Source organism: Elephas maximus, chromosome 7, assembly GCF_024166365.1.
Source record: "Elephas maximus indicus isolate mEleMax1 chromosome 7, mEleMax1 primary haplotype, whole genome shotgun sequence".
In the NCBI taxonomy this organism is placed as follows: Eukaryota; Metazoa; Chordata; class Mammalia; order Proboscidea; family Elephantidae; genus Elephas; species Elephas maximus.
In genome coordinates, this window is record NC_064825.1 from 7,060,756 (window position 1) to 7,086,438 (window position 25,683).

Here is a 25,683-nt window from a genome sequence, read left to right on the forward strand (position 1 = left end):
ATGTTTGGCAAGTTTTTTGTTTTTTTTTTAATTTTTATTGTGCTTTGAGTGAAACTTTACAACCCAAGTCAGTCTCCCATACAAAAACTTACATACACCTTGCTATATACTCCTAGTTACTCTCCCTCTGATGAGACAGCACATTCCTTCCCTCCATTCTCTATTTTCGTGTCTGTTCGGCCAGCTTCTGCCCCCCTTAGCCCTCTCACCTCTTCTCCAAACAGGAGCTGTCCACATAGTCTCATGTGTTTACTTGATCCAAGGAGCTCGCTCTTCACCAGTATCATTTTCTATCCCTTAGTCCAATCCAATCCCTGTCTGAAGAGTTGACTTTGGGAATGGTTCCTGTCTTGGGCTAATAGAAGGTCTGGGGACCGTGACCTCTGGGGTCCTTCTAGTCTCAGTTGGACTGTTAAGTGTAGCCTTTTTACAAGAATTTGGAGTCTTCATCCCACTGCTCTCCTATTCCCTTGAGGTTCTCTGCTGTGTTCCCTGTCAGAGCATTTATGGTTGTAGCTGGGCACCATCTAGTTCTTCTGGTCTCAGGCTGATGTAGTCCTTGGTTTATGTGGCCCTTTCTGCTCTTGGGCTCATAATTACCTTGCATCTTTGGTGTCCTTCATTCTCCTTTGGTCCAGGTGGGTTGAGACCAATTGATGCATCTTAGATGGAGGCCTCCTACTTTGTTGTTGTCCTTCGATATTGCTTTGGCTATTTGGGGCCTTTCCATATAAAGTTAGTGATATGTTTTTCCATGTCATTAAAGAATGTTTTTGGAATTGGGGTTGGGATTGGTTCTATCTTTAGATTGTTTTGGGTAGTGTTGACATTTTCACAACATTAAGTCTTCCAATCCATGAGTGAGGAATATTTTTTCTGTTTATTTATTTACTTAGGTCTCTCTTAGTTTCTTGCAGTAGTGTTTTGTAGTTTTCATTATATAGGTCACTTACATGCCTGGTTAGGTTTATTCTTGGGTATTTGATCCTTTTGGAGGCTATTATAAATGGTATTGTTTTCTTAATTTCCTTTTCAGAGTACTTCTTGTTAGTGTAAAGGAGCCTCACTGACTTTCGTGTGTTGATCGTGTACCCTACAACTTTGCTGAATCCTTCTATTAGATCCAGTGGCTTTCTTGTGGGATATCTGGAATTTTCTATGTATAGGATCCTGTTGTCTGCAAATGGATATAGTTTTACGTCTTCCTTTCCAGTTTGGATACGCTTTATTTCCTTTTCTTGCCTTATTGCTCTAGCTAGGACTTCCAGTACAATATTGAATAAAAGTGGTGATAGTGGGCACCCTTGTCTCATTCCCATTCTCAAAGAGAAGGCACTCATTCTTTCTCCATTGAGAATAATATTGATTGTTGGTTTTGCATGTATGCCCTTAATTATGTTGAGGAATTTCCCTTCTGTTCCTATTTTGCTGAGAGTTTTTATCAGGAAGGGGTGTTGGATCTTGTCAAATGCCTTTTCTGCACCAGTTGAGATGGTTATGTGATTCTTTTCCTTTCTTTTTATTTATGTGGTGATTGACATTGATTGATTTTCTAGTGTTGAACCACCCTTGCATTCCTGGCATGAATCCCACTGATCATGATGTATGCTTTTTAATTCTGTTGACTAGAATTTTGTTGAGAATTTTTATGTCTATATTTATGAGGGATATTGGTCTTTAATTTTCTTTATTTTTTTTGTGTGTATGGTGTCTTTACCTGGCTTTGCTATCAGGGTGATTGCTAGCTTCACAGAATGAGTTGGGGAGTATTCCTTCCTTTCTATGTTTTGGAAGAGTTTGAGTAGAACTGGTGTCAGCCCTTCTCTGAAAGTTTGGTAAAACTCCCCAGTGAAGCCATCTGGGCTGGGGCTTTTTTGTTGTTGTTGGGAGTTTTTTGATGACACCTTCAGTCTTTTCTTTTGTTATGGATCTGTTTAGATTTTCTGTCTCTATTTGTGTTCATTAAGTAATGTGTTTCAAGAAATTTGAGCATTTCTTCTAGGTTCATCAAATTTCTTGTGGTACAGTTTTTCATAGTAGTCCGTTATGATCTTCTGTATCTCGGTTAGATCTGTTGTAATGGCTCCATTTTCATTCCTTATTTTGATTATTTGTATCTTTTCATTTTTTTCCTTTTGTCAACTTGGCCAGTGGTTTGTCTATTTCATTGATCCTTTCACAAAGAACCAACTTCTAGTTTTCTTTATTCTTTCTATTGTTTTTCTTTTTCATTTATTTCTGCTTTGATCTTTATTATTTCCTTTCTTCTGGTAGCTTTGGTCTTCTTTTGCTCTTCCTTTTTTACTTGTTCTGGTTATGGGGTTAAGTTACTGATTTTGGATCTTGGGACTTTTTTTCTTCAACGTAACCATAGTGCCACTAAAAAAAAAAAAAAAAAAACTATTGCTGTCAAGTCGATTACAACTCATAGTGACCCTATAGGGCAGAGTAGAAGTGCTCCATAGGGTTTCCAGGGAGCGCCTAGTGGATTCGGACTGCCTACTTCTTGATTAGGAGCCATAGCACTTAACCACTACGCCACCAGGGTTTCCATAATGCTACTACCCTAACAAAATTAACAGTAATTCCTTAATGTCATCTAGTACCCAGTTGATATTTAGATTTCTTAAAATAGGTTTTTACAGTTTGTTTGTAATAGGTCCAAAAAAGGGTCACATTGAATTAAGTGCCATGTTTTTTATGCTTCTGACTATAAAAATAATGTATCCTTGTGGAAAAGTGATAAAAGTAAAAACAAAAACAAAACAGAATATTAAGCTTTTCTTTACAGCATGCATCCAATTTTGGTTTAAAAATGTGTATGTACCCACATGTTCACCTGGTTAGAAAATGAGTGGTGTCTGTTTTTTTCTTTATATTTTATGTGCATTTTATAATAGAAACATACATTTTGAAAAGAAAAAAGTAGAAAAATATAAGGAAACAGGAAAGAAATACCCATTATCCTAACATGAATCCTGCTGTAGTAGGCTTTATGATACAGCAAAGAATAAAGACTGTTCACTTGTTGTTGTTAGGTACCGTCTCGATTGGTTTTGACTCATAGCAACCCTAAAGGATAGAGTAGAACTTCCCTATAGGTTTTCCAAGGAGTGGCTGGTGGATTTGAACTGCAGACCTTTTGGTTAGCAGCCAAGTTCTTAACCACTATGCCACCAGAGCTCCGTTCACTTGTAGAAGATTTATTTTCTTATAATTAAGAAAATTCTAACTTAAAATATACTTCCTGGAAAGATGCAAATCCTAAATTATAGCCTAAAATCTCATGATAAAATCTTATAAGGTTAAAAAAATAATCTTGTTCTAGTTCAAGAATTTTTATCCTAAACAATTTTTTCAAAGACATAGATAACCCAAGAATGCTAAGTTAGGCATTGCTCAGATGGATCTTGATGACAATCCTGATCTTGTCATTTAAACTTGCTTGCTGTAGATATAGTGGGCACCAGGGGGCACCGTGTATCTACCCTTTGCCAGTGACTGCGGCACTGTTCATTACCATTAATGTAAGCACAGTAGGAGATGACTTCACTGTGGGTTGCAGGCTTATCACTCAGTGTTCATGTACCTAACCACAGGAATTTTCCAGCAGGTGCTTGGGCCTTAAAAAAAAAAAAAAAAAAATTTTTTTTTTTTTTGGGCCTTAGTGTTCATTAAATACCCTTAATTCTTTCACATGCTTTAAGTACATTTCTAGTTCCAATTTTGGGATTCGTAGTGCATTGCAGAAGAGGAGAGAAAACTTAATGAGTAAATCTTCCTTTAAGGGTGTTTTTATTTTTGCTTTAAAACAAGCTTTTTGTTGTTTATGGCTGATGAAAGCCCATGATGGGTTTGAGAAACCATCTCTTTCCTGTGATCGATGGCATTGAATAGACCTATGGCTGTATAGGGAAGAAGATTAATGTGTTAAACAGAACATAGGAATTAAAACCCAAGAAGCAAGTATGTATTATGCTTTTGGTAAATCTCAGAACCTATTTTCTTAGTGGCAGGACTCATTAGAGGGAGAAGACTTTCTCCCCCCACCCCCTTTATCTAATGTAAAAAAACAAAAAAAAACAGAAGTTATTAAAACCTCTTATCCATTAACCTGACTTTCATTTGTGTTCTAGCTAAATCCAATATTCTTCCTTCCTTAGATTTTGGGTCTTTGGGAGAGCTACAGAGTATATTGCTCTTTCTGCTTGAAGCCTTAATTGCATTGGAGAAAGTGTGAATACAAGAGTTGAAACATTTTATAGGGGGCCCTAGGGAATAATCCCAAGTCTAAAATGAAGAGAACATTGAAACTAAATACATTGTTTTGTTCTAATATGGTGAAACGTGGATATTTTTCTGTGTTTTACAGTTCAGAATTTAGGCCACCCATATTGGCTTACCTTGGCTCCAATGTATATTTGGTTTATAATTTTCTTCATCCAGCCTCACAAAGAGGAGAGATTTCTGTTCCCTGTGTATCCACTCATATGCCTCTGTGGCGCTGTGGCTCTTTCTGCACTTCAGGTGAGTTTCAGAGAGAGGTGTTTCATTTTGCATTTAAACAACTGCTTACAAAACGTAAGAGCAAATTACAGAATGTTTTATCCATAACATTAAACCTGAAACAGATCACATTTCTGAAGTTATATTATTGATTGCTTAGCTGTTTATCATATTTTTATTTGCTGATGACATATTTGCAGATGTGTGTTAATTTTTCTCTGTTGCTAACAAGAATCCAATTGCTATTAAAGATACTTTTTTAAGTCATTGTATGGGTCCACTACAGAGTGGCAGCACCCAGCAGAGCTAATGGAATGTCTGCTCTTCGACTACTAGATTACAGTAAAACCTGCTCAGGTGTTTGGGATTGCATCAGACAGCAATATGGGATACCTTGTAATCCTGGCTTAAAACCTGTCCAGGTCAGTTCCCTGTCAGAGCTAATCTTACTTGTTTGAATATCTCTGTATTTTTGGCCTTAGCAGGCTCCAGACTCTTTCTTGCCCTCTGCTATCATTTGCAATTTTTCTTTTCTTAACAGTTTTCTTAAGATATAGTTCACATACCATACAGTTCACCCATTTAAACTATACAATTCCGTGGATTTTAGTATATAATGGATGTATGTAACCATCACCACAGCCAATTTTAGAAAATTCTCATTACCTCAAAAGGAAACCCCGTGTCCTTTAGCTGCGGATCTTCTGTCACCACTACTCCCCTACCCCCTAGCCCTAATCTACTTTCTCTCTCTATAGATTTGCCTATTCTGGACACTTCATGTAAATGGGATCATAAAATAGGTGGTCTTTTGTGATGGGCTTCTTTCACTTAACAATGTTTTCAAGGTTCACCTGTGTTAGGGTGATAGTTTTAAAAATAATATTAACTGTAAAAGTGGTAAAAGAAAAATTACTTCCACTATTCTAATAGAACTACCTTCCAGCATTTTTGCATATCAGGGTTTATTATGGTTGTAATCTAAATGTACATATGATTTTATATCCTTTTAAAATTAATATTATAACATCTGTGTTGCCATATCTCTACCATCATTTTAATAACAGTATAACATTCTGCTGAATTGGATATAATATTTAATATATATTAACTGCATCACCCAGGGACTCCATATTATTATGTAATGTATAATACAACATATATTGAATTGGAAATATAATATAATAATTGGATATTATATAATTCATGTTAGAATTTAGGTTGTTCCACTTATTTTGGTATTATAAATAATGCTAGGGCAAATATCTTCATTTAGGTTTTTGTATTTTTCCTTAGGAAGGATTCCAAAAAATATGAAAAGTGTTCACACATATTTATGGCACTTAGTTCTATATTGTAAACTTACTTTCCAAAAGTGTTGTTCCAGTCTAACAGGGAAAGAAGGAAAGAAATCTGAGGGAAGGTACTCAAAGACAGCATACATATGTGTATAGATTATGCTATTCATCTAGTTTGTAAAGTAGTTTGGCAGGTAATGGTGTTCTGTGAGAAAATTTTTTTTTTTTTTTTTGTTTAGTCTTGAAACATTTGTTGATGATGAAAACTTGTAGGTAAGGAAAGTGAAGATTAATACCTATATCAAAACAGATGTCATGTATCAAAGAAAACTAATAAAACCAAAAAAAGCTAATAAAAACTAAATTATGAGGGCTTCAAGCACTAGAGAATATCCAGATAACTTTCCTCTGAAGGTAGTGAGATGTCATTCTTGCCAAGCCCTCTGGCTGGGCTAACTTAGAGGTCCCAGTGCTGTCGAGTCAATTCCAGCTCACAGCGACCCTATAGGGGAGAGTACAAACTGCCCCATAGAGTTTCCAAGGAGCGCCTGGTGGGTTCGAACTGCCGGCCCTTGGTTAGCAGCTGTACAGGTACAGGCAGAGTTCACTTTTATTGTAGACTATGGTGTGAGCACCTTATCAAATGTGTGCAAATGCCCAGACTCAGTAGAACCTCCTTTTCTCCTTCCTCACTCTTAGTGTCACTGTGACATCTTGCGGTTTTGTATATTCTGAAAGGTATATCTTCTGTTTTTAATACAGTTTTCTTCCCTTCTAGAAATGTTACCACTTTCTGTTTCAACGCTACCGCCCGGAGCATTACACCGTGACGTCCGGTTGGCTGGCGCTAGGGACAGTCTTTTTATTTGGGCTCCTATCCTTCTCTCGATCTGTGGCACTGTTCAGGGGTAGGTGTGCTGAGAATGTGTCAACCCAAACTCACGCACTTCAGCCGAGGTTTTACTTAATGTGTGATTGTTTAATACATAGTCAGATGAAGCTAAAAGGAGGCTTTTTCTGTAGGGAAAACCTGCAGATGTAATATTAAATGCCAGGGACGTGACTTTTAATACCTTAGTATTGAAGGAAAGATTGAGAATTCCTTTTAGTGTGATTAACTGTAATTTTTTTTCTCTATTGATTTTTTTCCCCTTTTAATGGATGCCGATGAATTAAGAAAACCTTAAACTTCAGGTACATTTGAGGCTAAATTCCCACAATTATATTCTTTCTTGTACTTATTATATGGACCCAGAACATTAAAATGTGCTCAAAGAACATGAAGTTAGAAAGGTGAAAGGGCATAAAGAAGGCAAGAAAGCAAATTATGTAACCGTCTTCCTATTAAAGAAGCTTCCTCAGAACAGGCTTCCTGCTGGAGTTACTGTGGCCCTTTCGCACTCATAGTTCACATGGATCACAGTGGGACATTAGCACACATTATAATTAAATGTCAGAATCTCATCTTACTCATCTTTGGCTTTCACTAACCTTTCTCCCTTTCAGGATATCACGGGCCCCTTGATTTGTATCCAGAATTTCACCGAATTGCTACGGACCCAACCATCCACACTGTCCCAGAAGGCAGACCTGTGAATGTCTGTGTCGGAAAGGAGTGGTATCGATTTCCCAGCAGCTTCCTTCTGCCTGATAAGTAAGTTGTCCTTTAATTCCCAGTGTTTTAAATCACGGAGAAAAAAATAGCAATTTTACAGCAATGTCTTCTTAATTTTTCTTTCATTTTGGAGTTTTCACAGGAAGTTATTGACTGATTGATTTACCATCTCAGAGAGGTGTGCAATCTGCATCTCGTCCCATCTCCTGCATTCAGTAGGGCAGAATGCTCAAACCAGTGATTGGCCACGTACCCTGCACTGCCCGTAGCCACACGTGTCTGGGGACTTCTGAAAACACATTGGGCCCCTGGCTCATGCCACTGGCTCTTTCTTAGGATTTGTATTTAAATTTGTGTAATTACCTGATATTAATCTACTTCTAAAAGCAGTTGGGAAACTCTAGCTGGAAGAATGTTTTTAGAGGAGGAATTTTTTTCCATCCAGTAGTGGTGAACCTTCTCCACCAACTTGTGAACACTAGGGAAAGCTGTGGTTAGGACATCTGGGCCGCTTTCCTCCATGCTGTCTGGTGGATATGGTGGCATAGGCGCTGGGCTTCCTTACATTTACTTGGCTCAGACTGGGAAGAATCCTATTTAGGTAAAAGGGAAATCTGGTTAAGATGAACTGTGTTACTCCGTTTGAGAACTGGCTTCAGCAGCTTAATTTACCTGGTTTGTCTTGTGCTTGATGAAGACCCTGTATCAGTCATTAATAATTACGTTAAAATGTGTTTTTTAAGTATTGACTGTGCCTTTGCTTTTTACATTCAAAATCATTTCATAACTAAAGATACTTTTGAGGATTAGTCATGAACAAAGTACTTCTACTGTAGTGTGTTCTTAGTGTTGAATATTAAATTCTACTCTACCTGATAAAGTTGCTTTCTTTTTTTTAATTTTTAAGAATTTTTTTTTCTTTTTTGCCAATTTAACATTTTTTACATACACAATTCAGGAATTTGCTTTAATTTTCATAAGTCCCCTGATCACAAGGCAATAAACTTCAAAGCTTCTCTGGTTGTTCGATGATAAGACCATTTGGTTGCAGATTTCACTGCTGAGACTTGGCGAAATGGGTTGTGAGACTCTAATTTTAAATTTCTCAACGATCTGGGATTGATTTGTGACCTCTGTCTCAGTGCTCCTTGGTTGAGATTTTAGCAGAAATATTTTTTCTCCAAATGAAATGTTTTTCACATGACTTACTATTTTTTTTTTTTTTTTTTTGGTTTCTTTCAAGTACATTTAGCAATATGATCCCCCTGTGTGTTTCTTACTCTCCTTATTTGTTTCTGACAGTTGGCAGCTTCAGTTCATTCCATCAGAGTTCAGGGGCCAGTTACCTAAACCTTTTGCTGAGAGACCACTGGCCACCCGGATTGTTCCTACTGATATGAATAACCAGAACCTAGAAGAGCCATCCAGATATGTAAGGGTAACATTCTCCTCTTCCTTCTTTGAAAAGAGTTATACCCCTAAAGTCTGGTTGGCATGCATATGAAATCACTGACAAAATGGGAATTTCTTAGAAAGTGATTTCTTTAGGCTGAGAGATGTGCCAACTGTTGTTGAGAAATGGTGAATAGTATCACTTTTATTTTCAAATTACCTCTTGCCTTATTTTCTTTCTATGTAAAACATATAATTCAGTATAATCTAAGCTTTCAGGTAGGCTGGAAATTTTCTTAGGTAGAATTTGAACCATCGTTTACAAACACATTCTGAAACTTATCATTCCTTAGCTCATTAAAATGCTTGGTGAGGGACTTCCCAGCTTTATCAGGTGGACCTTTGACTTAACTATTAGTATATTCTGGTTTTTAGAAAATGAAGAGTCAGTGAACACTGTTTTCATAGCGAGTGCCATGGGGCAACCTCTGCCAGTGCCATGCTCTCCCACCTACTTTTCTTCATGCTTCTGAGATCCCGTGCTAATTTTATTTCAGTTCCTTTAAAAGGTGACACTTCTGACATTTGATACTTGTAAAACCTTTGATACTGGAAAAGGTGAGAGCAATAAAGGTAATGCTCCTCTTAGTTCCCAGAGATGGCAAAAGATCATTTTATAGAATTATTAGAAAGCACACCTTTTCGCTACCTACCTGTTAAAGGAACGTTTAACAGTTTAAATGTCAAGTACATTTCATTTAGATTATTATATGTTATATGCTTAAGATGTAAAATCTCAGGACTTCCAGTTCGCTTCTGAAGCAAACCTGCAAGCCCCATAAGGCCTTTATCTCTCACATTAGGGCTGGTTAGACTTCCATGGAGACCTTTTGGGTTATGAGTGAAATTCTTATTGTGTGAGTTTTAACTGTAAACTGCAAAATAGACTTCTTAAGACACATACTTGGGGTGGCCTCCTGAGAAGGTAAAATACATATTTCTACCAAGTGGCTGATATTAGGGCTTCATTTTTCTAACTTAAAGCTCTGGTTCCTGTACATGAAAACACCCCTGGGCAGGGTAAACTGGTGTTGGTGATTTTCATTTTAGTTATAGATACTCTCCTGAGATCAGGCTTTGATATACAGCTTTGAGGGAAAGCTGCCTATAAAATCTGCGGTGGTCTTTTATATATTTCTCAGGCTTTGGTCCCCCCACATGTCTGTTTGTTGTACTGTGGGGGCTTGCGTGTTGCTGTGATGCTGGAAGCTATCCCACTAGTATTCAGATACCAGCAGGGTCACCCGTGAAGGACAGGTTTCAGCTGAGCTTCCAGACCAAGACAGAATAGGAAGAAGGACCCGACAGTCTACTTCTGAAAAGCATTAGCTAGTGAAAATCTTACGAGTAGCAGCGGAACATCGTCTGATATAGTGCTGGAAGATGAGGCCCCCAGGTTGGAAGGCACCCAAAAGATGACTGGGGAAGAGCTGCCTCCTCAAAGTAGAGTCGACTTTAATGACGTGGATGGAGTAAAGCTTTCTGGACCTTCGTTTGCAGATGTGGCACGACTCAAAATGAGAAGAAATAGTTGCAAACATCCATTAATGGTTGGAACCTGGAATGTACAAAGTATGAATCTAGGAAAATTGGAAATCGTGAAAAATGAAATGGAATGCATAAACATCGATATCCTAGGCATTACCGAGCTGAAATGGACTGGCAATGGCCATTTTGAATCAAACAATCATATAGTCTACTATGCTGGGAATGACAACTCGAAGAGGAATGGTGTTGCATTCATCGTCAAAAGGAACATTTCAAGATCTATCCTGAAGTACAGTGCTGTCAGTGATAGGATAATATATATACGCCTACAAGGAAGACCAGTTAATACAACTGTTATTCAAATTTACGCACGAACCACTAGGGCCAAAGGTGAAGAAATAGAAGATTTTTATCAGCTGCTGAAGTCTGAAATTGATCGAACATGCAATCAAGATGCATTGATAATTACTGGCGATTGGAATGCGAAAGTTGGAAACAAAGAAGAAGGATCAGTAGTTGGAAAATATGGCCTTGGTGATAGAAAAAATGCCAGAGATCGAATGATAGAATTTTGCAAGACCAATGACTTCTTCATTGCAAATACCTTCTTCCACCAACATAAACGGTGACTATACACATGGAGCTCGCCAGAACGAACACACAGAAATCAAATTGACTACATCTGTGGAAAGAGACGATGGAAAAGCTCAATATCATCAGTCAGAACAAGGCTGGGGCTGACTGTGGAACAGACCATCAATTGCTCCTATGCAAGTTCAAACTGAAACTGAAGAAAATCAGAGCAAGTCCACGAGAGCCGAAATATGACCTTGAGTATATCCCACCTGAATTGAGAGACCATCTGAAGAATAGATTTGACACATTGAACACTAGTGACTAAAGACCAGACGAGTTGTAGAATGACATCAAGGACATCTTACACGAAGAAAGAAGAGGTCACTGAAAAGACAGGAAAGAAAGGAAAGACCAAGATGGATGTCAGAGAAGACTCTGACACTTACTCATGAACGTCGAGCAGCTAAAGCAAAAGGAAGAATTGATGAAGTAAAAGAACTGAACAGAAGATTTCAAAGGGCGTTTTGAGAAGACAAAGTAAAGTATTATAATGACATGTGCAAAGAGATGGAGGTAGAAAACCAAAAGGGAAGAACAAGCCTGGTGTTTCTCAAGCTGAAAGAACTGAAGAAAAAATTCAAGCCTTGAGTTGGAATTGTGAAGGATTCCATGGGGAAAATATTAAACGACGCAGGAAGCATCAAAAGAAGATGGAAGGAATACACAGAGTCATTATACCAAAAAGAATTAGTCGATGTTCAGCCATTTCAAGAGGTGGCATATGATCAGGAACGGATGGTACTGAAGGAAGAAGTCCAAGCTGCTCTGAAGGCATTGGCAAAAACCAAGGCTCCAGGAATTGATGGAATATCAATTGAGATGTTTTCAGTAAACAGATGCAGCACTGGAGGTGCTTACTCGCCTATGCCAAGAAATATGGAAGACAGCTTCCTGGCCAACTTACTGGAAGAGATCCGTATTTCTGCCTATTCCCAAGGAAGGTGATCCAACTGAATGTGGAAATTATAGAACAATATCATTAATATCACACACAAGCAAAATTTTGCTGAAGATCATTCAAAAATGGCTGTAGCAGTATATTGACAGGGAATTGCCAGAAATTCAGGCCAGTTTCAGAAGAGGACATGGAACCAAGGATGTCATTGCTGATGTCAGATGGATCCTGGCTGAAAGCAGAGAATACCAGAAGGATGTTTACCTGTGTTTTATTGACTGTACAAAGGCATTCGACTGTGTGGATCATAACAAACTCTAGATAACATGGGGAAGAATGGGAATTCCAGAACACTTAATTGTGCTCATGAGGAACCTTTACATAGATCAAGAGGCAGTTGTTCGGACAGAACAAGGGAATACTGATTGGTTTAAAGTCGGGAAACATATGCGTCAGGGTTGTATTCTTTCACCATGCCTATTCAATCTGTATGCTGAGCAAATAATCCGAGAAGCTGGACTATATGAAGAAGAACAGGGCATCAGGATTGGAGGAAGACTCATTAACAACCTGCGTTATGCAGGTAGCACAACCTTGCTTGCTGAAAGTGAAGAGGACTTGAAGCACTTACTAATGAAAGTCAAAGACCACAACCTTCAGTATGGAATGCACGTCAACATAAACAAAACTAAAATCCTCACAAGTGGACCAATGAGCAACTTCATGATAAACGGAGAAAAGATTGAAGTTGTCAAGGATTTCATTTTACTTGGATCCACAATCAACAGCCATGGAAACAGCAGTCAAGAAATCAAAAGACGCGTTGCATTGGGCAAATCTGCTGCAAAGGACCTTTTCAAAGTGTTGAAGAGCAAAGATGTCACCCTGAAGACCAAGGTGTGCCTGACCCAAGCCATGGTATTTTCGATTGCATCATATGCATGTGAAAGCTGGACAATGAATAAGGAAGGCTGAAGAAGAATTGATGCTTTTGAATTGTGGTGTTGGCGAATATTGAATATACCATGGACTGCCAAAAGAACGAACAAATCTGTCTTAGAAGAAGTACAGCCAGAATGCTCCTTAGAGGCAAGGGTGGCAGAACTGTGTCATACATACTTTGGACATGTTGTCAGGAGGGATGAGTCCCTGGAGAAGGACATCGTGCTTGGCAGAGTACACGGTCAGTGGAAAAGAGGAAGACCCTCAACGAGGTGGATTGATACAGTGACTGTAGCAGTGAGCTCAGGCGTAACAATTGTAAGGATGGCTCAGGACTGGGCAGTGTTTCGTTCTGTTGTGCATAGGGTCACTATGAGTCGGAACCGACTCGACGGCACCTAACAACAACAACAGGCTTTGGTCACTGGTTGTCTCTGGTTAAATCATATTTCCATATTCTCTGCTACCAGACATTGTTAAATTTGGTTAAGTGATTCAATATTTGCTTTTCCTGAAAGGTGAAATTTTTCAGAATGCTCGTGGGAGTCGCCAAACTGCTGACTGATAAAAGCAGGGACAAACAAGTTGGATATATCTGCCTGTTGTGTAGTGTCTGTCATTGTCCCTTGTTCACATTCCTGGGGTTGAAGAGTTTTTTTTGCAGGGTTCTTTTTGTGTTCTGGCTTCAATGGCTTTTCCTGCATGCTGAGGGGAAAAAAAGGGGAAGTACCTTCCAAATCCAGTCTACTGCAAATACCTTTAACTTTTTGGAAAGTAGGAAGGGATATTTATGGCTTCCTGTGTTCTGTGTGAACTGTAACCAGGGATTCACTAATTGCAGTCCACTATTTAAAAAGATACTTGTTTTTCTCTGATGATAAAGTAATATACATTAGTTGTATAAAATAATGAAAGCTACAGATAAGGAAAAAATCATCTCTGATCTCATTACCCACGAATTAACACTGTTACCATTTTGTTGTTTTCCTCTTTCAGCTCCTTTTTTCCCCTTTGCATATATATGTACATAGGAGCCCCTGGTGGCACAGTGGTTAAGTATTCAGCCGCTAACCAAAAGATCAGCAGTGACTCCACCAGCCACTCCTTGGAAACCCTATGGGGCAGTCCTACTCTGTCCTGTATGGTCGCTAGGAGTTGGAATTGACTCAGTGGCAATAGGATTTGGTGTGAATTTTGGTTTTTTGGAATATATGTGCATATGTATGTAAACAAAAATCTCAGTTATTTTAAAAAATTTGTTGTGTTTAGTTCTTTAAGAAATAGTACCAGATTCAAAACTCTAGTGGCCAGGTTACGTCAATAGGAGCACATGCTATGCTACATTCGATGCTTGTCACATCTGGTATCAGCCCTGGTTCATTCAAAAAGGCAGACGTGGTGGTTAATATCGTGTGTCAACTTGGCTGGGCCATGATTCTCAGTGGTTTGGCAGTTGTATGATGATGTGATCACCTCCACAGAGAGACCTGCTGTGAGTAGCCAATCAGTTAGAAGGGCGTTTCCTTGGGGGTATGTCCTGCATCAAATACAAGTGGACTTTCTGACAAGGCTTGCAGGTTTTTCCTTGCTCTGGATCCTGCATCTGGCTCTTATTTGTCTGAACTCTGGTTCTTGGGACTTGAGCTAGCAGCTTACCTGCAGTCTTGCCTGCTGATCTTGGGCTTCGTCAGTCTTCGCTGCCTGTGAACAAGAGCCCTGCTGTCTGACCTGCTGATCTTGGGTTTGCCAGCACCTGTAGCTGCGTGAATCAGGAGAAGCCTCTATCTTGATCCACAGATTTGGGACATTCCAGCTTCTACAACCACTTGAGTCATTTCCTTGATACAAATCTCTCTATATATGTATTTATAGGCTTTACTGGTTTTGCTTCTCTAGAGAACCCAGCCTAAGACATCATCCTCCATGATGTGATCTGATGTGATCAGCCAATCAGTTGTAAGGGGAGTTTCCTCAGGGGTGTGCCCTGCATCCAAAATATATGTGGACATTCTTGCAAAGCTTGCTGGCTTACTCTGGATCCTGCTTCTGGCTCATCATCATCAGCTCTCTGGTTCTTGGGACTTGAACCAGTTACCTGCCGTATTGCCTGTCGATCTTGGAATTTGTTACCCTGCACAGCCTGTGAGCCAGCAGCCTGCTGTCTGACCTGTCAGTCTTGGGTTCGTCAGTCCTTATAGCTATGTGAGTCAGGAGAACCCTTCCAGCCTGACACCTGACCCACGGACTTGGGACTTGTCAGCCTCTACAACCACGTGAGCCATTTCCTTGGATTAATCTCTCTCTCTATGTGTATGTGTATATGTGCTTCACTGGTTTTGCTTCTCTAGAGAACCCAGGTGAAGGCAGCAAATAATGGTGTTCTCCATCCTTCCTGAGCATGCTAATTGGCAGCATTATTTGTATCTCCCTTTTGGCTTTGAGTGACATGTTTTAGCTAACCCTTGGCTTCACTACTAAATGGTTCAGTCTGTCCCTGTTTCTGTTCTGTATGAAAACTAGGAAACATATAACCTCTTTTATTTCACTAGCTTATCAAGAATTAGGAGTGAGTGTTTGTAAGGGCTTTGTGGTTTTACTACATTGCTGTAACTATTAGAGAAATATATATATATTTTTGTAAATTGCTTCATGGTAGGTATTGAGTAGCTGTTGAACATCTATTATTACAGTGGCACATGACAAGATTTTCTGCCAGAATCAGGATCTGATTTTAGAAGGCTACATGGAGAGACACATAACCCTAACACTGTAACTTTTTATTTCTTGACAAAGCCAAATTTTTGCTCACTATTTGAAGGTAAATGATATCCTTCCAGCTCCAAGTCTCGTATCTGATTTTGGAGCTACCTAGTCAATGGATAGACTTTGGAGAAAAGACAGCTGTTGAGGAAGGAGCTTACAGATAAGACTAGTCTTTGACTTTGATTTAATGCTTAAACAGACCCTCTGAAGGCTTGCTCATCTGTTATCTTTGAAAAAATAAATTGGCTATTGATTAGTTTTTTACTAAACAGTAAAAAATAAAAAATAAATAATTTTTTATTTTTTTAATACAGTCCATTCTGCTATAACATATGCATTTCTAAAAATCTTTGCACAAGAAAAACCACAAGACTTTTGGGAAAAAATGGGGTTGGGGACACAATGCTCAAGAACTTTGTTGGTGACACATTAAAAAAAACTGGGAACCTAATAAAAATGGAAGCTTAGTAAATCAACAATTTATTGTATAAGGATCATCACAGAGCTGGTTCCTCTGAGGCAGAGGTTAAAGGTGTCCCAAGTGCCCAGCTTTTCTGAACTGCTGTCCCACTCCATCGTCTCTAACATCGGCTACTCCTCCTCCCCTCAGTACTCTCCCTCCCCTCTTTGGGTTCTGTAATTTCCTGCAGTGTCTCGCAGAACTCATGAACCGTATGCACAGTTAGGTGGTTTATTAGGGGAAGTAACAGGGTATAACTCTAGATCAGGAATGACTCAGAAGTAACAGGAACAACTCAGGGTACGGTTCCTGATCAGAACAGCTTCTTGTCCTCTGCTGCTAGGCCTTCCTGGGAGTCTTCTGCCGCTGGGCCCTGCAAGTATTTCAACTCTTAGCTCTGAGCTCCATGGGTTGGCAAGCCCTACCCCTGCCATCTTGCGCCGGGCTCCTGGTTCCTGCCATCTTGTGCCGCTATTGCTCTTGCTACTGTTGTGCCACCGCTGTCTCATGCTGTCTTTTGTGTTGCAGCTCCTTCTTCTGTCTTTCTCTATCTCCTTTTAAGCCTACTGGAATGGCAAAGCTGACCAATCCCCTTATCAGGGTTCCATGTACCTTATTTGCATTATTAGCAATGCTGTCCAATCCCCTTGGTGGGCCAGAGGCACCTTATTTGCATAGTCCCACCCAGTCATTTTGTAGGAGTCACAAGACCATGCGTTGCTAAGAAGGGCCATATTAAGTAATTCACTCTTCCGCACACAGTTTTACATATGTTAAATGGTTAAAAAAGTACACAAATACTGCAATAAATATGACACTTTACCTTGAAAATGACCTGAAGTTTGCTTGTGGAAATAATGTTGGAAGGGTTACAACTTGTGGAATAATGAAAGGCGGGTTATCTGAAATCTGACAGGAAGTTGTAACACCAGGTATAGACGATGTGGCTCGTCACACCCACACGGGGAAATGAGGGAGCAGTCGTTTGAGTGTTTGCTTTGTGTGTGCGCTCTGTATATTCCTACAGTGATTGGTTCAGCTGGGTACAGTCTTTTGCATTTACCTAGTGTCTCCTATGGATGAAATGACATATAAGAAAATTGTGAAAAGTGAATTATACTCAAATCGTTCCCTAATATATCAATTGTATTGGAAAAATTTGCATTTTTAAAGCAAGTGTTATAGCAAAACTGACTGTATATTCACTGAGATCTTGATTTTGTCCTTCTTTATCCCTGCTTTTTCCATTAACTAGTGGAAAGAGCTATGGATTTGCAAGGGATTTTAAGAGGTCATAGGAGCCCTGGTGGTACAGCAGTTAAGCGCTCGGCTGCTAACTGAAAGGTCGGTGGTTCAAACCCATCATCTGCTCTGCAGGAGAAGGATGTGGCAGACGACTTCTGTAAAGATTACAGTCTTGGAGACCCCATGGGGCAGTTGTATGCTGTCCTGTAGGGTTTCTACGGCAACAGGTTACAGGTCGTAGAGTCTATGTCTCTTCATTTTGTGGGTGAAGAAACTGAAACTCACATAGGTCATAACTTGACAAAGATTAACCCTAGGATAAGAAACTTGATTTCAAGATTCTCCAGTATTTTTTTCTACCTCCTCTAACTGCTAAAACTGCTCATAGTTTATACCACATGGTATATATCACTTGAATATATGTTTTCATGTAACAGTTAATTATTCTTTGATGTGACAGGGCTGAAAAGACATTAAGTAGCTGAGTGTTACCTTTAAAAAAAAATTAGTTTCCATTTCTAGAGTTCTGTTTTATGTATGCCAGATACTTTTCAGTAGTAAATATTCTGTTTATTAATTAGGAGAAATGATCAGCCCCCTCCCTTTCTTTCTTCTCTTTTTTTGTTGTTCTTTTCTCTCTTTTAATCCTTTCTCCTTCCCTTATTGGAAGTCTTTATTGGAGAAGAGAATTATTGCCCTATAGGTCTCCTCGTTAGTTCTTACCTGGCTTGGGTATCAAAATGAGCAGATTGAAATTGCTGTGGAATAAGATTGGAATCCACTAAGATTGAAAAGGCTGTTCAAAATACTTCTTTAAAATTAATTCTTTAGCATCTATTATGTTGACCCTCAGAAATGAAGCAATGTTTCCATGGTCTATATTGATTGAAAGACCAACAGTTTTTACCTGCGAGTTTACTTTTTTACAGTGCAGTGAATTTTTACTTGTGAGATTTAAGATTCAGTCAACAAATATGCCTTTTGCAAGGCACTATGAGGGACAGAGAAACTATAAGACAGTCTGTGCCTCTAGGTTACAGATTTTTAAAATTTAAATCGCAGTATATGTAAAAGAAGAAATGAAAAGCCAGAAAAATACTTGAAATCTTTCCCTATCAAATGTTTCCTCCCAGGCACCAGTGTTCCTGTTTCAATAAAGGGTTGATGACTGGCGGCATGATACAGTGACAAGAACACTGGACTGGGAGTTAGGAGAGTCTGTGATTCTTTTCTAAAATTGAGTGGAATGTATTTTCTCCTTAAATGACTTTCTGAATTACCAAGACCCTTGCATCTCTTTCTAATTTGCTGTAACTATACCTGAAATCCAGTTGGAATGTTTATATTTCAGCTGGTCTCATTGTCTATTTTCTAATAAAATATTCAGTGGTGGCAAAGGCTTATTTTGGGACATGATTCCTGGCCTGATGAGCAGAGTACATGGAAGTCCACATGCTGCTCTGTCCAAAAGGGTTCGCTCGCACTGTGTGGTGCTACCTGAGTGTGATGCAGATGTTTGGGAGTTGAGAAGATGTCACTGCAGACGCCACCCCTGGTAGAGTCTCTATTACAGCTGATGAGAAAAAGCTGTAAGAAATGATTATTCCTCCGGAACTCGTCATAACTTACCCCTCCCCTCACAAAATGCACACCTCCTATTACTGGTGTTTTGATCTCTGTCTCAGGGTTCTTCTTTGAGAGTATACATTTTTGTTTTACATCTGGGGTAGTGTTAGATTGTCATCCTTACCATATGTTTATTAATAAAATCTGAATAATATGATATTTATTATGAATAAATTAGGTTGAATTGCCCCACCACTACCTTTTTTTCTTTTAGTTTAGAGGTGCTAATTTGTTATTCTCCAAAACTTCTAGTGCGTTGTCAGAAACTGAAAGAAGTTGCATTTCTTTCAAAATGAGTTTTAAATGCTTGTGTTTTACAGAATCTTAAACTATAGTATATTTTTAGCTTCGACAGCTGATTGATGTGTAGCCTGTGACTAATGAAATAAAACACATTTTTGTTTCACGATCATATGTTAATGTCACCCTACAATTTTGTTATTTTTGTTGCAAGAGAGGATGATTAAATCTGAAGAAAAAAAAAATGAGCTGTTTGGTATAACTTTAAGGGAAGTTTAAATCCAGTCTTTTGAGTTTTGAATTGGAGATCATGTGGTTATGGAGAGTAGTCTCAGATTTCCCAGTGAGCGATATTGACAAAATTGAGAGAAGAAACTATTCTTTCTGATTCTAACTCAACTGGTGTTACTTCAGCTTTTAGAGCTAAAGGAAAGTAGTCACCTGGTTTACCAGGGACTCAAACAGTCACACTAAAATAGTGTATATAGCATAATCCAGATTTTGTGAGGAAAAACCAATATATGCAGAAAAAAAGGTCTGGAACATACACTATCAAGTTGATGGTGGTTTTCTTTGGGTGGTGGGGTTAGAGGTGATTTTTTAAAGTATCTTTTTCTTATATTTTTATAATATGTTTTACTTTCATCATTTGAAAAAAATAACCAACCATAATAGGGGCTGTAGATTTTCAAGTCTTCAAAACTATCAGGTAGATCTCTGGTGTGCTTTACAAACAACACTTAGCATGCTGCCCACTGATGTTGGGTTTCCCTTCTTTGAGCACAAGGAAGTTTCTTCAACTCAAAATTTGGAGATGAATTTCTTATTAGGTAATTTTAGCCTCTTAACCTTTTGGCCTCTCCTTAATTAAGTTGTTTTCAGTCATTGTATCTAAAACTGTCTTTGCTGTTCTTTTTGCAAATTAAATCTAGATTGCTTTAAAAAAAAATAGATGCGGTTTACCTATTTACAAGCTGAGCTATGAGGAAAGATTTTTTTAAAACTTAAAAGAGGATGCTACTGTGGGTAAGGCAAATAGACTATGAAGTAGTATGTTTAACTTCTCAGAGCAGGAGAGGGGTATATTTAATTTCTCTATTGCAATTCTGCCAGAAGCCTCGTCCATCTGGTAAGTGTGCCAGAGACTACTTGTTCACAGGGTCAGTTCCAACAGTCGTGGGTCACTGGCTTAAAAAGACAATGATCTGTAAATCTTATCACCACGATAGTGTGCATCTCCAATCTTTTGGCATCTTTTTCATTAATCTTTTTCTAAATGTTCTTCATTCTCTACATTCCTTGGTTCGTTCATTCATCTCTTCATTCAAACTTTTATCGTCTCCATGTACTGAGAATACAAAGGTGACAAAAAGCATTTGTCATTTGGGGAACACCCCCAACAAGAAATAAAAAGAAAGAAAACTATGAAGGATAAAAGGAATTGGAGGAAACAAAAACAATGTAGGGAAGCAGAAAAAAAAAAAGTAAACTTCTGTAATTAATATTCCTTGATAGATTTTCTGAATGTAGGCTACATAAAGCAAGAACATATGCTTTGGAAAAATAATGTCATGAATATTTTTTAAATTAGTAGAATGATTACAGGATAAAGTTGAAGAAATCTCCCATAACCTAACAATACAAATAAACCAAAAGAAAAGCTAGATACAGTATCCAGTTAGCAAGAGATCCAAAAAGAGAGAACAGATGAAATGGAGCAAAGGAAATTGCCAAAGAAATAATTTAAGAACATTCCCCACAACTGAAGGACATCAGTTTTTAGTTTGAAAGAACCCATGAAGTATACCTAAAATGATGAATGAGAAAAGATGCACATCAAGATGTATTAAGTACCAAAAGATGTTAGTGTATTTTATTTGATAATTCAAAGATCAAAAGCTACCAAAAAGCTGGAAGACACTTGAATAGTTTCCTCTGGGAAGCTGAACAAAGGAATGGGGAGAGTTGGGGTGTGTACTACTGTTTTTCACGATAACTGTTTGTATTACTTAATTTTTTAAACTATGTCGCCTTGACCTTTGCTTTTGGGGGTGGGGTGGGGTCACAGCTTTTGCTGTGGTGTTTGTCTGGAGTTGAGTGGATATTATGTAAAAGTGTTGTTCCTCACATCCTGAGGTCCCTAGCCAGTCTGCCTTCTCTATTTTTCAGAGCCTCATGTTTGTTTTGGAGCCCTGATGCCACAGTGGTTAAGTGTTCAGCTGCTAACCAAAAGGTCAGCAGTTGGAATCCACCAGCCGCTCCTTGGAAAGCCTATGGGGCAGTTCTGCTCTGTCCTATAGGGTCGCTATGAGTTGGAATCAAAGGCAATGGGTTTTATGTTTGTTTCACACGTAATGCGCAGGGTTTTTACCTTACCTCGATGGCACTAGAAAAAAAAAAAAAAAAGGTGGGAGGAATAGGGAAAAGTATCTGTTCTTGTTTTTCATTTGCCTTCTTCTTTTTAGCATATCAGATTCAGTATTTCATTGATAAGAGGCCCTAGGTTTTTGTTTCTAAGCCTCTTCTCGATTTTCTCCTGAAAGTTGTTTTGTATTTCTTTCTTTCTATGTGTGTGTGTGTGTGTGTGTGTGTGTGTGTGTGTGTGTGTATGTTTAAATCATACCTTTTGGACTAGAGTATCTGGTTTTATGATTTTATTTGGGCATTTTTCTCCTGTCTTTTTAGCTTTTAGTTTAAAATGTTCTTTATCTGGTTGGAAGTTCTCCTGGCAAGGGATACATTCTGACCCTTGCCAGGAACTCACTATTCCTGTGAGCCGTAATCCAGAAAAAGAATCCTATTATTTGCCGCCATTGTTTATCTTTAGCTCTTCATTTTCCTTATTTTTCTATTCCAAAGTCTCAAGCTTTACTTGAAAAGAAATTGAAAATGTCATCTCTTTGCTTCAGGGACCTTCAACATCATACCTATGACTTCAGAGTCATCTAAAATAAGGTCTGACTTCCTTCTGTCATTTGTTTCCAATGTGAATTGGTTGAGGTTAGTGTTTGACAGATTTCTGTCTCTTAGTTGGTTCCCTATCAATTTTGATATATTGAAAGAAAATAGAATACTTTTCTATTAGCCGTGTTACAGTCAGTGTAAGGCGGGGCCAAGATGGAATATACAGATGCTCCCAGCGAGCCCTTTTAAAACAAAGACCCGAAAAAACAAGTGAAATGAGTATATTTATGACAAGCTAGGAGCCCTGAACATCAAAGGCAAGGTTAGAAAACAAACTGAGGGGCAGGGGGAGGAAGAGATGGTTCAGAAGTGGAGAGGATTTACCGGACCTGAATCGCTGGGAGCCCTCAGGCAACACTCCCAGGAGCGGCTGTGGCAGGCTGGTACTAGCGTTCGGCCGCAGTTGCCTCAGGGAGAGGAAGCCAGCCACACAGCCTACTCAGACCTCTGGAACCAGAGAATAATGGCGCTCTTGGCAAAAGCTAAGTATTTGCGTATATTTTACCGTGCCTTCCTGCTCCCGAGCCAGCTTCAGCAGCTGATTTCTCTGGGCCTGAGATAGGCCCCGTTGAGCACCTAGAGCCATCCTCCCAACCTTGGACAAGGAATAAATTTGCAATTGGGGGAAAAGATAATTTGACAACTCCACTAAATGGGGGAGCTCAGGACAGAAGCAGCTCTTGTCCAGGCATAAACTGTCTGTGGACTTTGAGTACCTTTCCCCTCTGCATGGACCTGTGTGGGCCTGTTTCAGGAGAATAGGCCCTTGTTGGCAGACTACAACTGTTCTAGCTGTGTGGAGGGGAGGTGGGTGTTTGTTGTTTGACATTGCTTTGCCTGTTAAACAGGGTCCTCACCTATGCACATCAGGGGCCTAAGGACTGGTGGCTCCACTCGGGTCACTCAGCCACCCGTGACAGGGGTCCAAGGATAACTGGTACCTCCCAGTCCTTACAGCCAAAAACACTGGGTGCCCATGGTCCATCTGCAGAACCCACCTACCTGTACACTCTAGGGAACAGGGACATGCTTTCCTCAGAAACACTTGGGACGATTCTCAGCCCCCTGCCTTGTTCAGAGCATGACTGCCTGCTGCAACCAGATACTGGTACCTACACCAATCACCCCTGCCCCTGTAAGACTGTAGGACAGAGCCTGTACCACATACTTGATGATCAGCTACCTGGACACCTGAGCTGAATTCATACAGGAAAAGTGAATGGACTCCTAGACTGATATACCTGATAACAGCTCTAGCCAGCTGGGGACAGGACACCAGAGCTCCAAAGGCGAAAATAATCAAGCTGGCTCACTCAAGCAACCCATCTGGGTATATCAAAACAAAACAAAGCAAGAAGCTACAACACAGTAAGTAAACATAAAATAAACTAATACAATAACTTATAGATGGCTTGGAGACAACAATCAATATCAAGTCACTAAAGAAACAGACTATGATCACCTCAACAAGCTCTCAAAACAAAGAATCCAGGGATCTTCTAGATGAAAGTACATTCCTGGAATTACCAGAGGCAGAATACAAAAGATTAATATACAGAACCCTTCAAGACATCAGGAAGGAAATAAGGCAATGTGCAGAACAAGCCAAGGAACACACAGATGAAGCTACTGAAGAAATAAAAAGATGATTCAGGAACATAATGAAAAATTTAATAAGCTAGAAAGATCCATAGACAGACAGCAATTAGAAATTCAGAAGATTAACAATAAAATTACAGAAGTAGACAACTCAGTAGAAAGTCGAGGAGCAGAATTGAGCAAGTAGAAGGCAGAATTTGTGAACTTGAAGATAAATCACTTGGTACCAGTATATTTGAAGAAAAATCAGATGAAAGAATTAAAAAAAAAAAAAGAAACCTTAAGAATCATGTAGGACTCTTTCAAGAGAAATAACCTATGAGTGACTGGAGTACCAGAACAGGGAGGGATACCAGAAAATACAGAGAGAATTGTTGAGGATTTGTTGGCAGATGAGAAGATACCTATCCAAGATGCTCATCGAACTCCACATAAGGTAGATGTTAAAAGAAGGTCACCAAGACATACTATAATCAAACTTGCCAAAACCAAAGATAGAGAATTTTAAGAGCAGCTAGGGATAAATGAAAAGTCATGTGCAAAGGAGAGTCAATAAGAAAAAGCTTGGACTACTCGGCAGAAATCATGCAGGCAAGAAGGCAGTGGGATTACTTACATAAAAAATTGAAGGAAAAAAATTGCCTGCCAAGAATCATATATCCAGCAAAACTGTCTCTCAAATATGAGGGTGAAATTAGGACATTTCCAGATAAACAGAAGTTGAGGGAATTTGTAAAGACCAGACCAAAACTACAAGAAATACTAAAGGGAGTTCTTTGGTTAGAAAATCAAAAATATCAGGTATCGACCCAAGACTAGAACACTGGGCAGAGCAACCAGAAGTTAACCCAGACAGGGAAATCACAAAAATAAATCAAGGTAAGAGGACGCTTAGAACAGGGAAACAGTGATGTTATTATGTAAAAGAAGTCAACATTAAAACAATAGAGACTAAGAAATGTAGTCCATTAGCCGTGTTAGATCTGTTTCATGCAGATGCTCACTGAAGCTATCAGTATCACTTATTTTTTTCAGTACTTGAAAAATATCATGCCACTTCCTTCTGGCCTCCACAGTTTCTTAGGTGAAATTGTCATTTCAATTGCTTCCCACCCCCTGGAGGCAAAACGTCATCACTTAGAGTCACTAATCGAAACTAATGCAAAGCCTAACTCACTATCTTCCACCTAGCCTGTTTGTCTGGTTCACTTATACCTGTAGGTCTTTATGAAGGTAGTTTGCTATTGCCGTAGTACCACTGTTTGTTTTTCACCACCTTCCCTCCAGCTAGTCTACCAAACCGCTTTTCAGGCTATAGATCCGTTTTCTCCAGAAGCTCCTTACAGATTAAACAAAGGAGAGCTACTAATATTTTTTTGTTTTCTTATTGTGACCCAATAGTCCTGTGGCCATTTACCCTGCCCCACTCCCAATAATTATGCACTACCCATTTCACCTAAAAAATCCACTTAATCTTTTGAAAAATCCATTTACTCTTAGTGTATATAATATAACCAATCCTCAATTATGTTAGTAGAAGAAATATGGCATAGATAAACGCTCATTTACAAATATGCTTTGTTACTAGCACTTCAATATGAGAATGAGATATTGTTGGAATTGGCAGAATTTCAAATAGACCAACCAGTTGCCCGTTTAAACATGACATAGGAAAACCAGAAAATTGGTCACCTTCCCCAGTCCTTTTCATCCTCTTAGCTCTTCCCAACATTTCAAGGCAGGAACAAACCATATGATTTCACAGGTTGGTGTTGATGCAAACTAACCTAGGTAGAGCTTCGTCTATTGAATTTACACTGTCTTGAATGGGTTATGAAAAAATTGTGAAATTGTTTGGGTTTAGAAAGACATTCCTTCTTAGATCACAAAATGTAAACCAGGAACTGGTAATAATATCAATTAATTGATCAGTTAAGCAGAGAAAATTATAATA

At 38.9% G+C, this 25,683-nt stretch overlaps 1 protein-coding gene across 5 annotated transcripts in view; it reads left to right on the forward strand.

Annotated features, from left to right (window-relative positions):
- Positions 1–25,683, forward strand: part of ALG9 (ALG9 alpha-1,2-mannosyltransferase) — a 117,188-nt gene that overhangs the window by 49,015 nt on the left and 42,490 nt on the right. For 2 of the 5 annotated variants that reach the window (XM_049889278.1, XM_049889276.1), the window contains exons 10-13: positions 4,373–4,527; positions 6,583–6,712; positions 7,311–7,458; positions 8,722–8,851. In XM_049889278.1, the coding sequence (XP_049745235.1) occupies positions 4,373–4,527; positions 6,583–6,712; positions 7,311–7,458; positions 8,722–8,851 (563 nt within the window). Of the gene's footprint in view, positions 1–4,372; positions 4,528–6,582; positions 6,713–7,310; positions 7,459–8,721; positions 8,858–25,683 lie in introns of all 5 variants that reach the window. The other 3 variants (XM_049889275.1, XM_049889277.1, XM_049889279.1) reach the window with 2 other exon arrangements.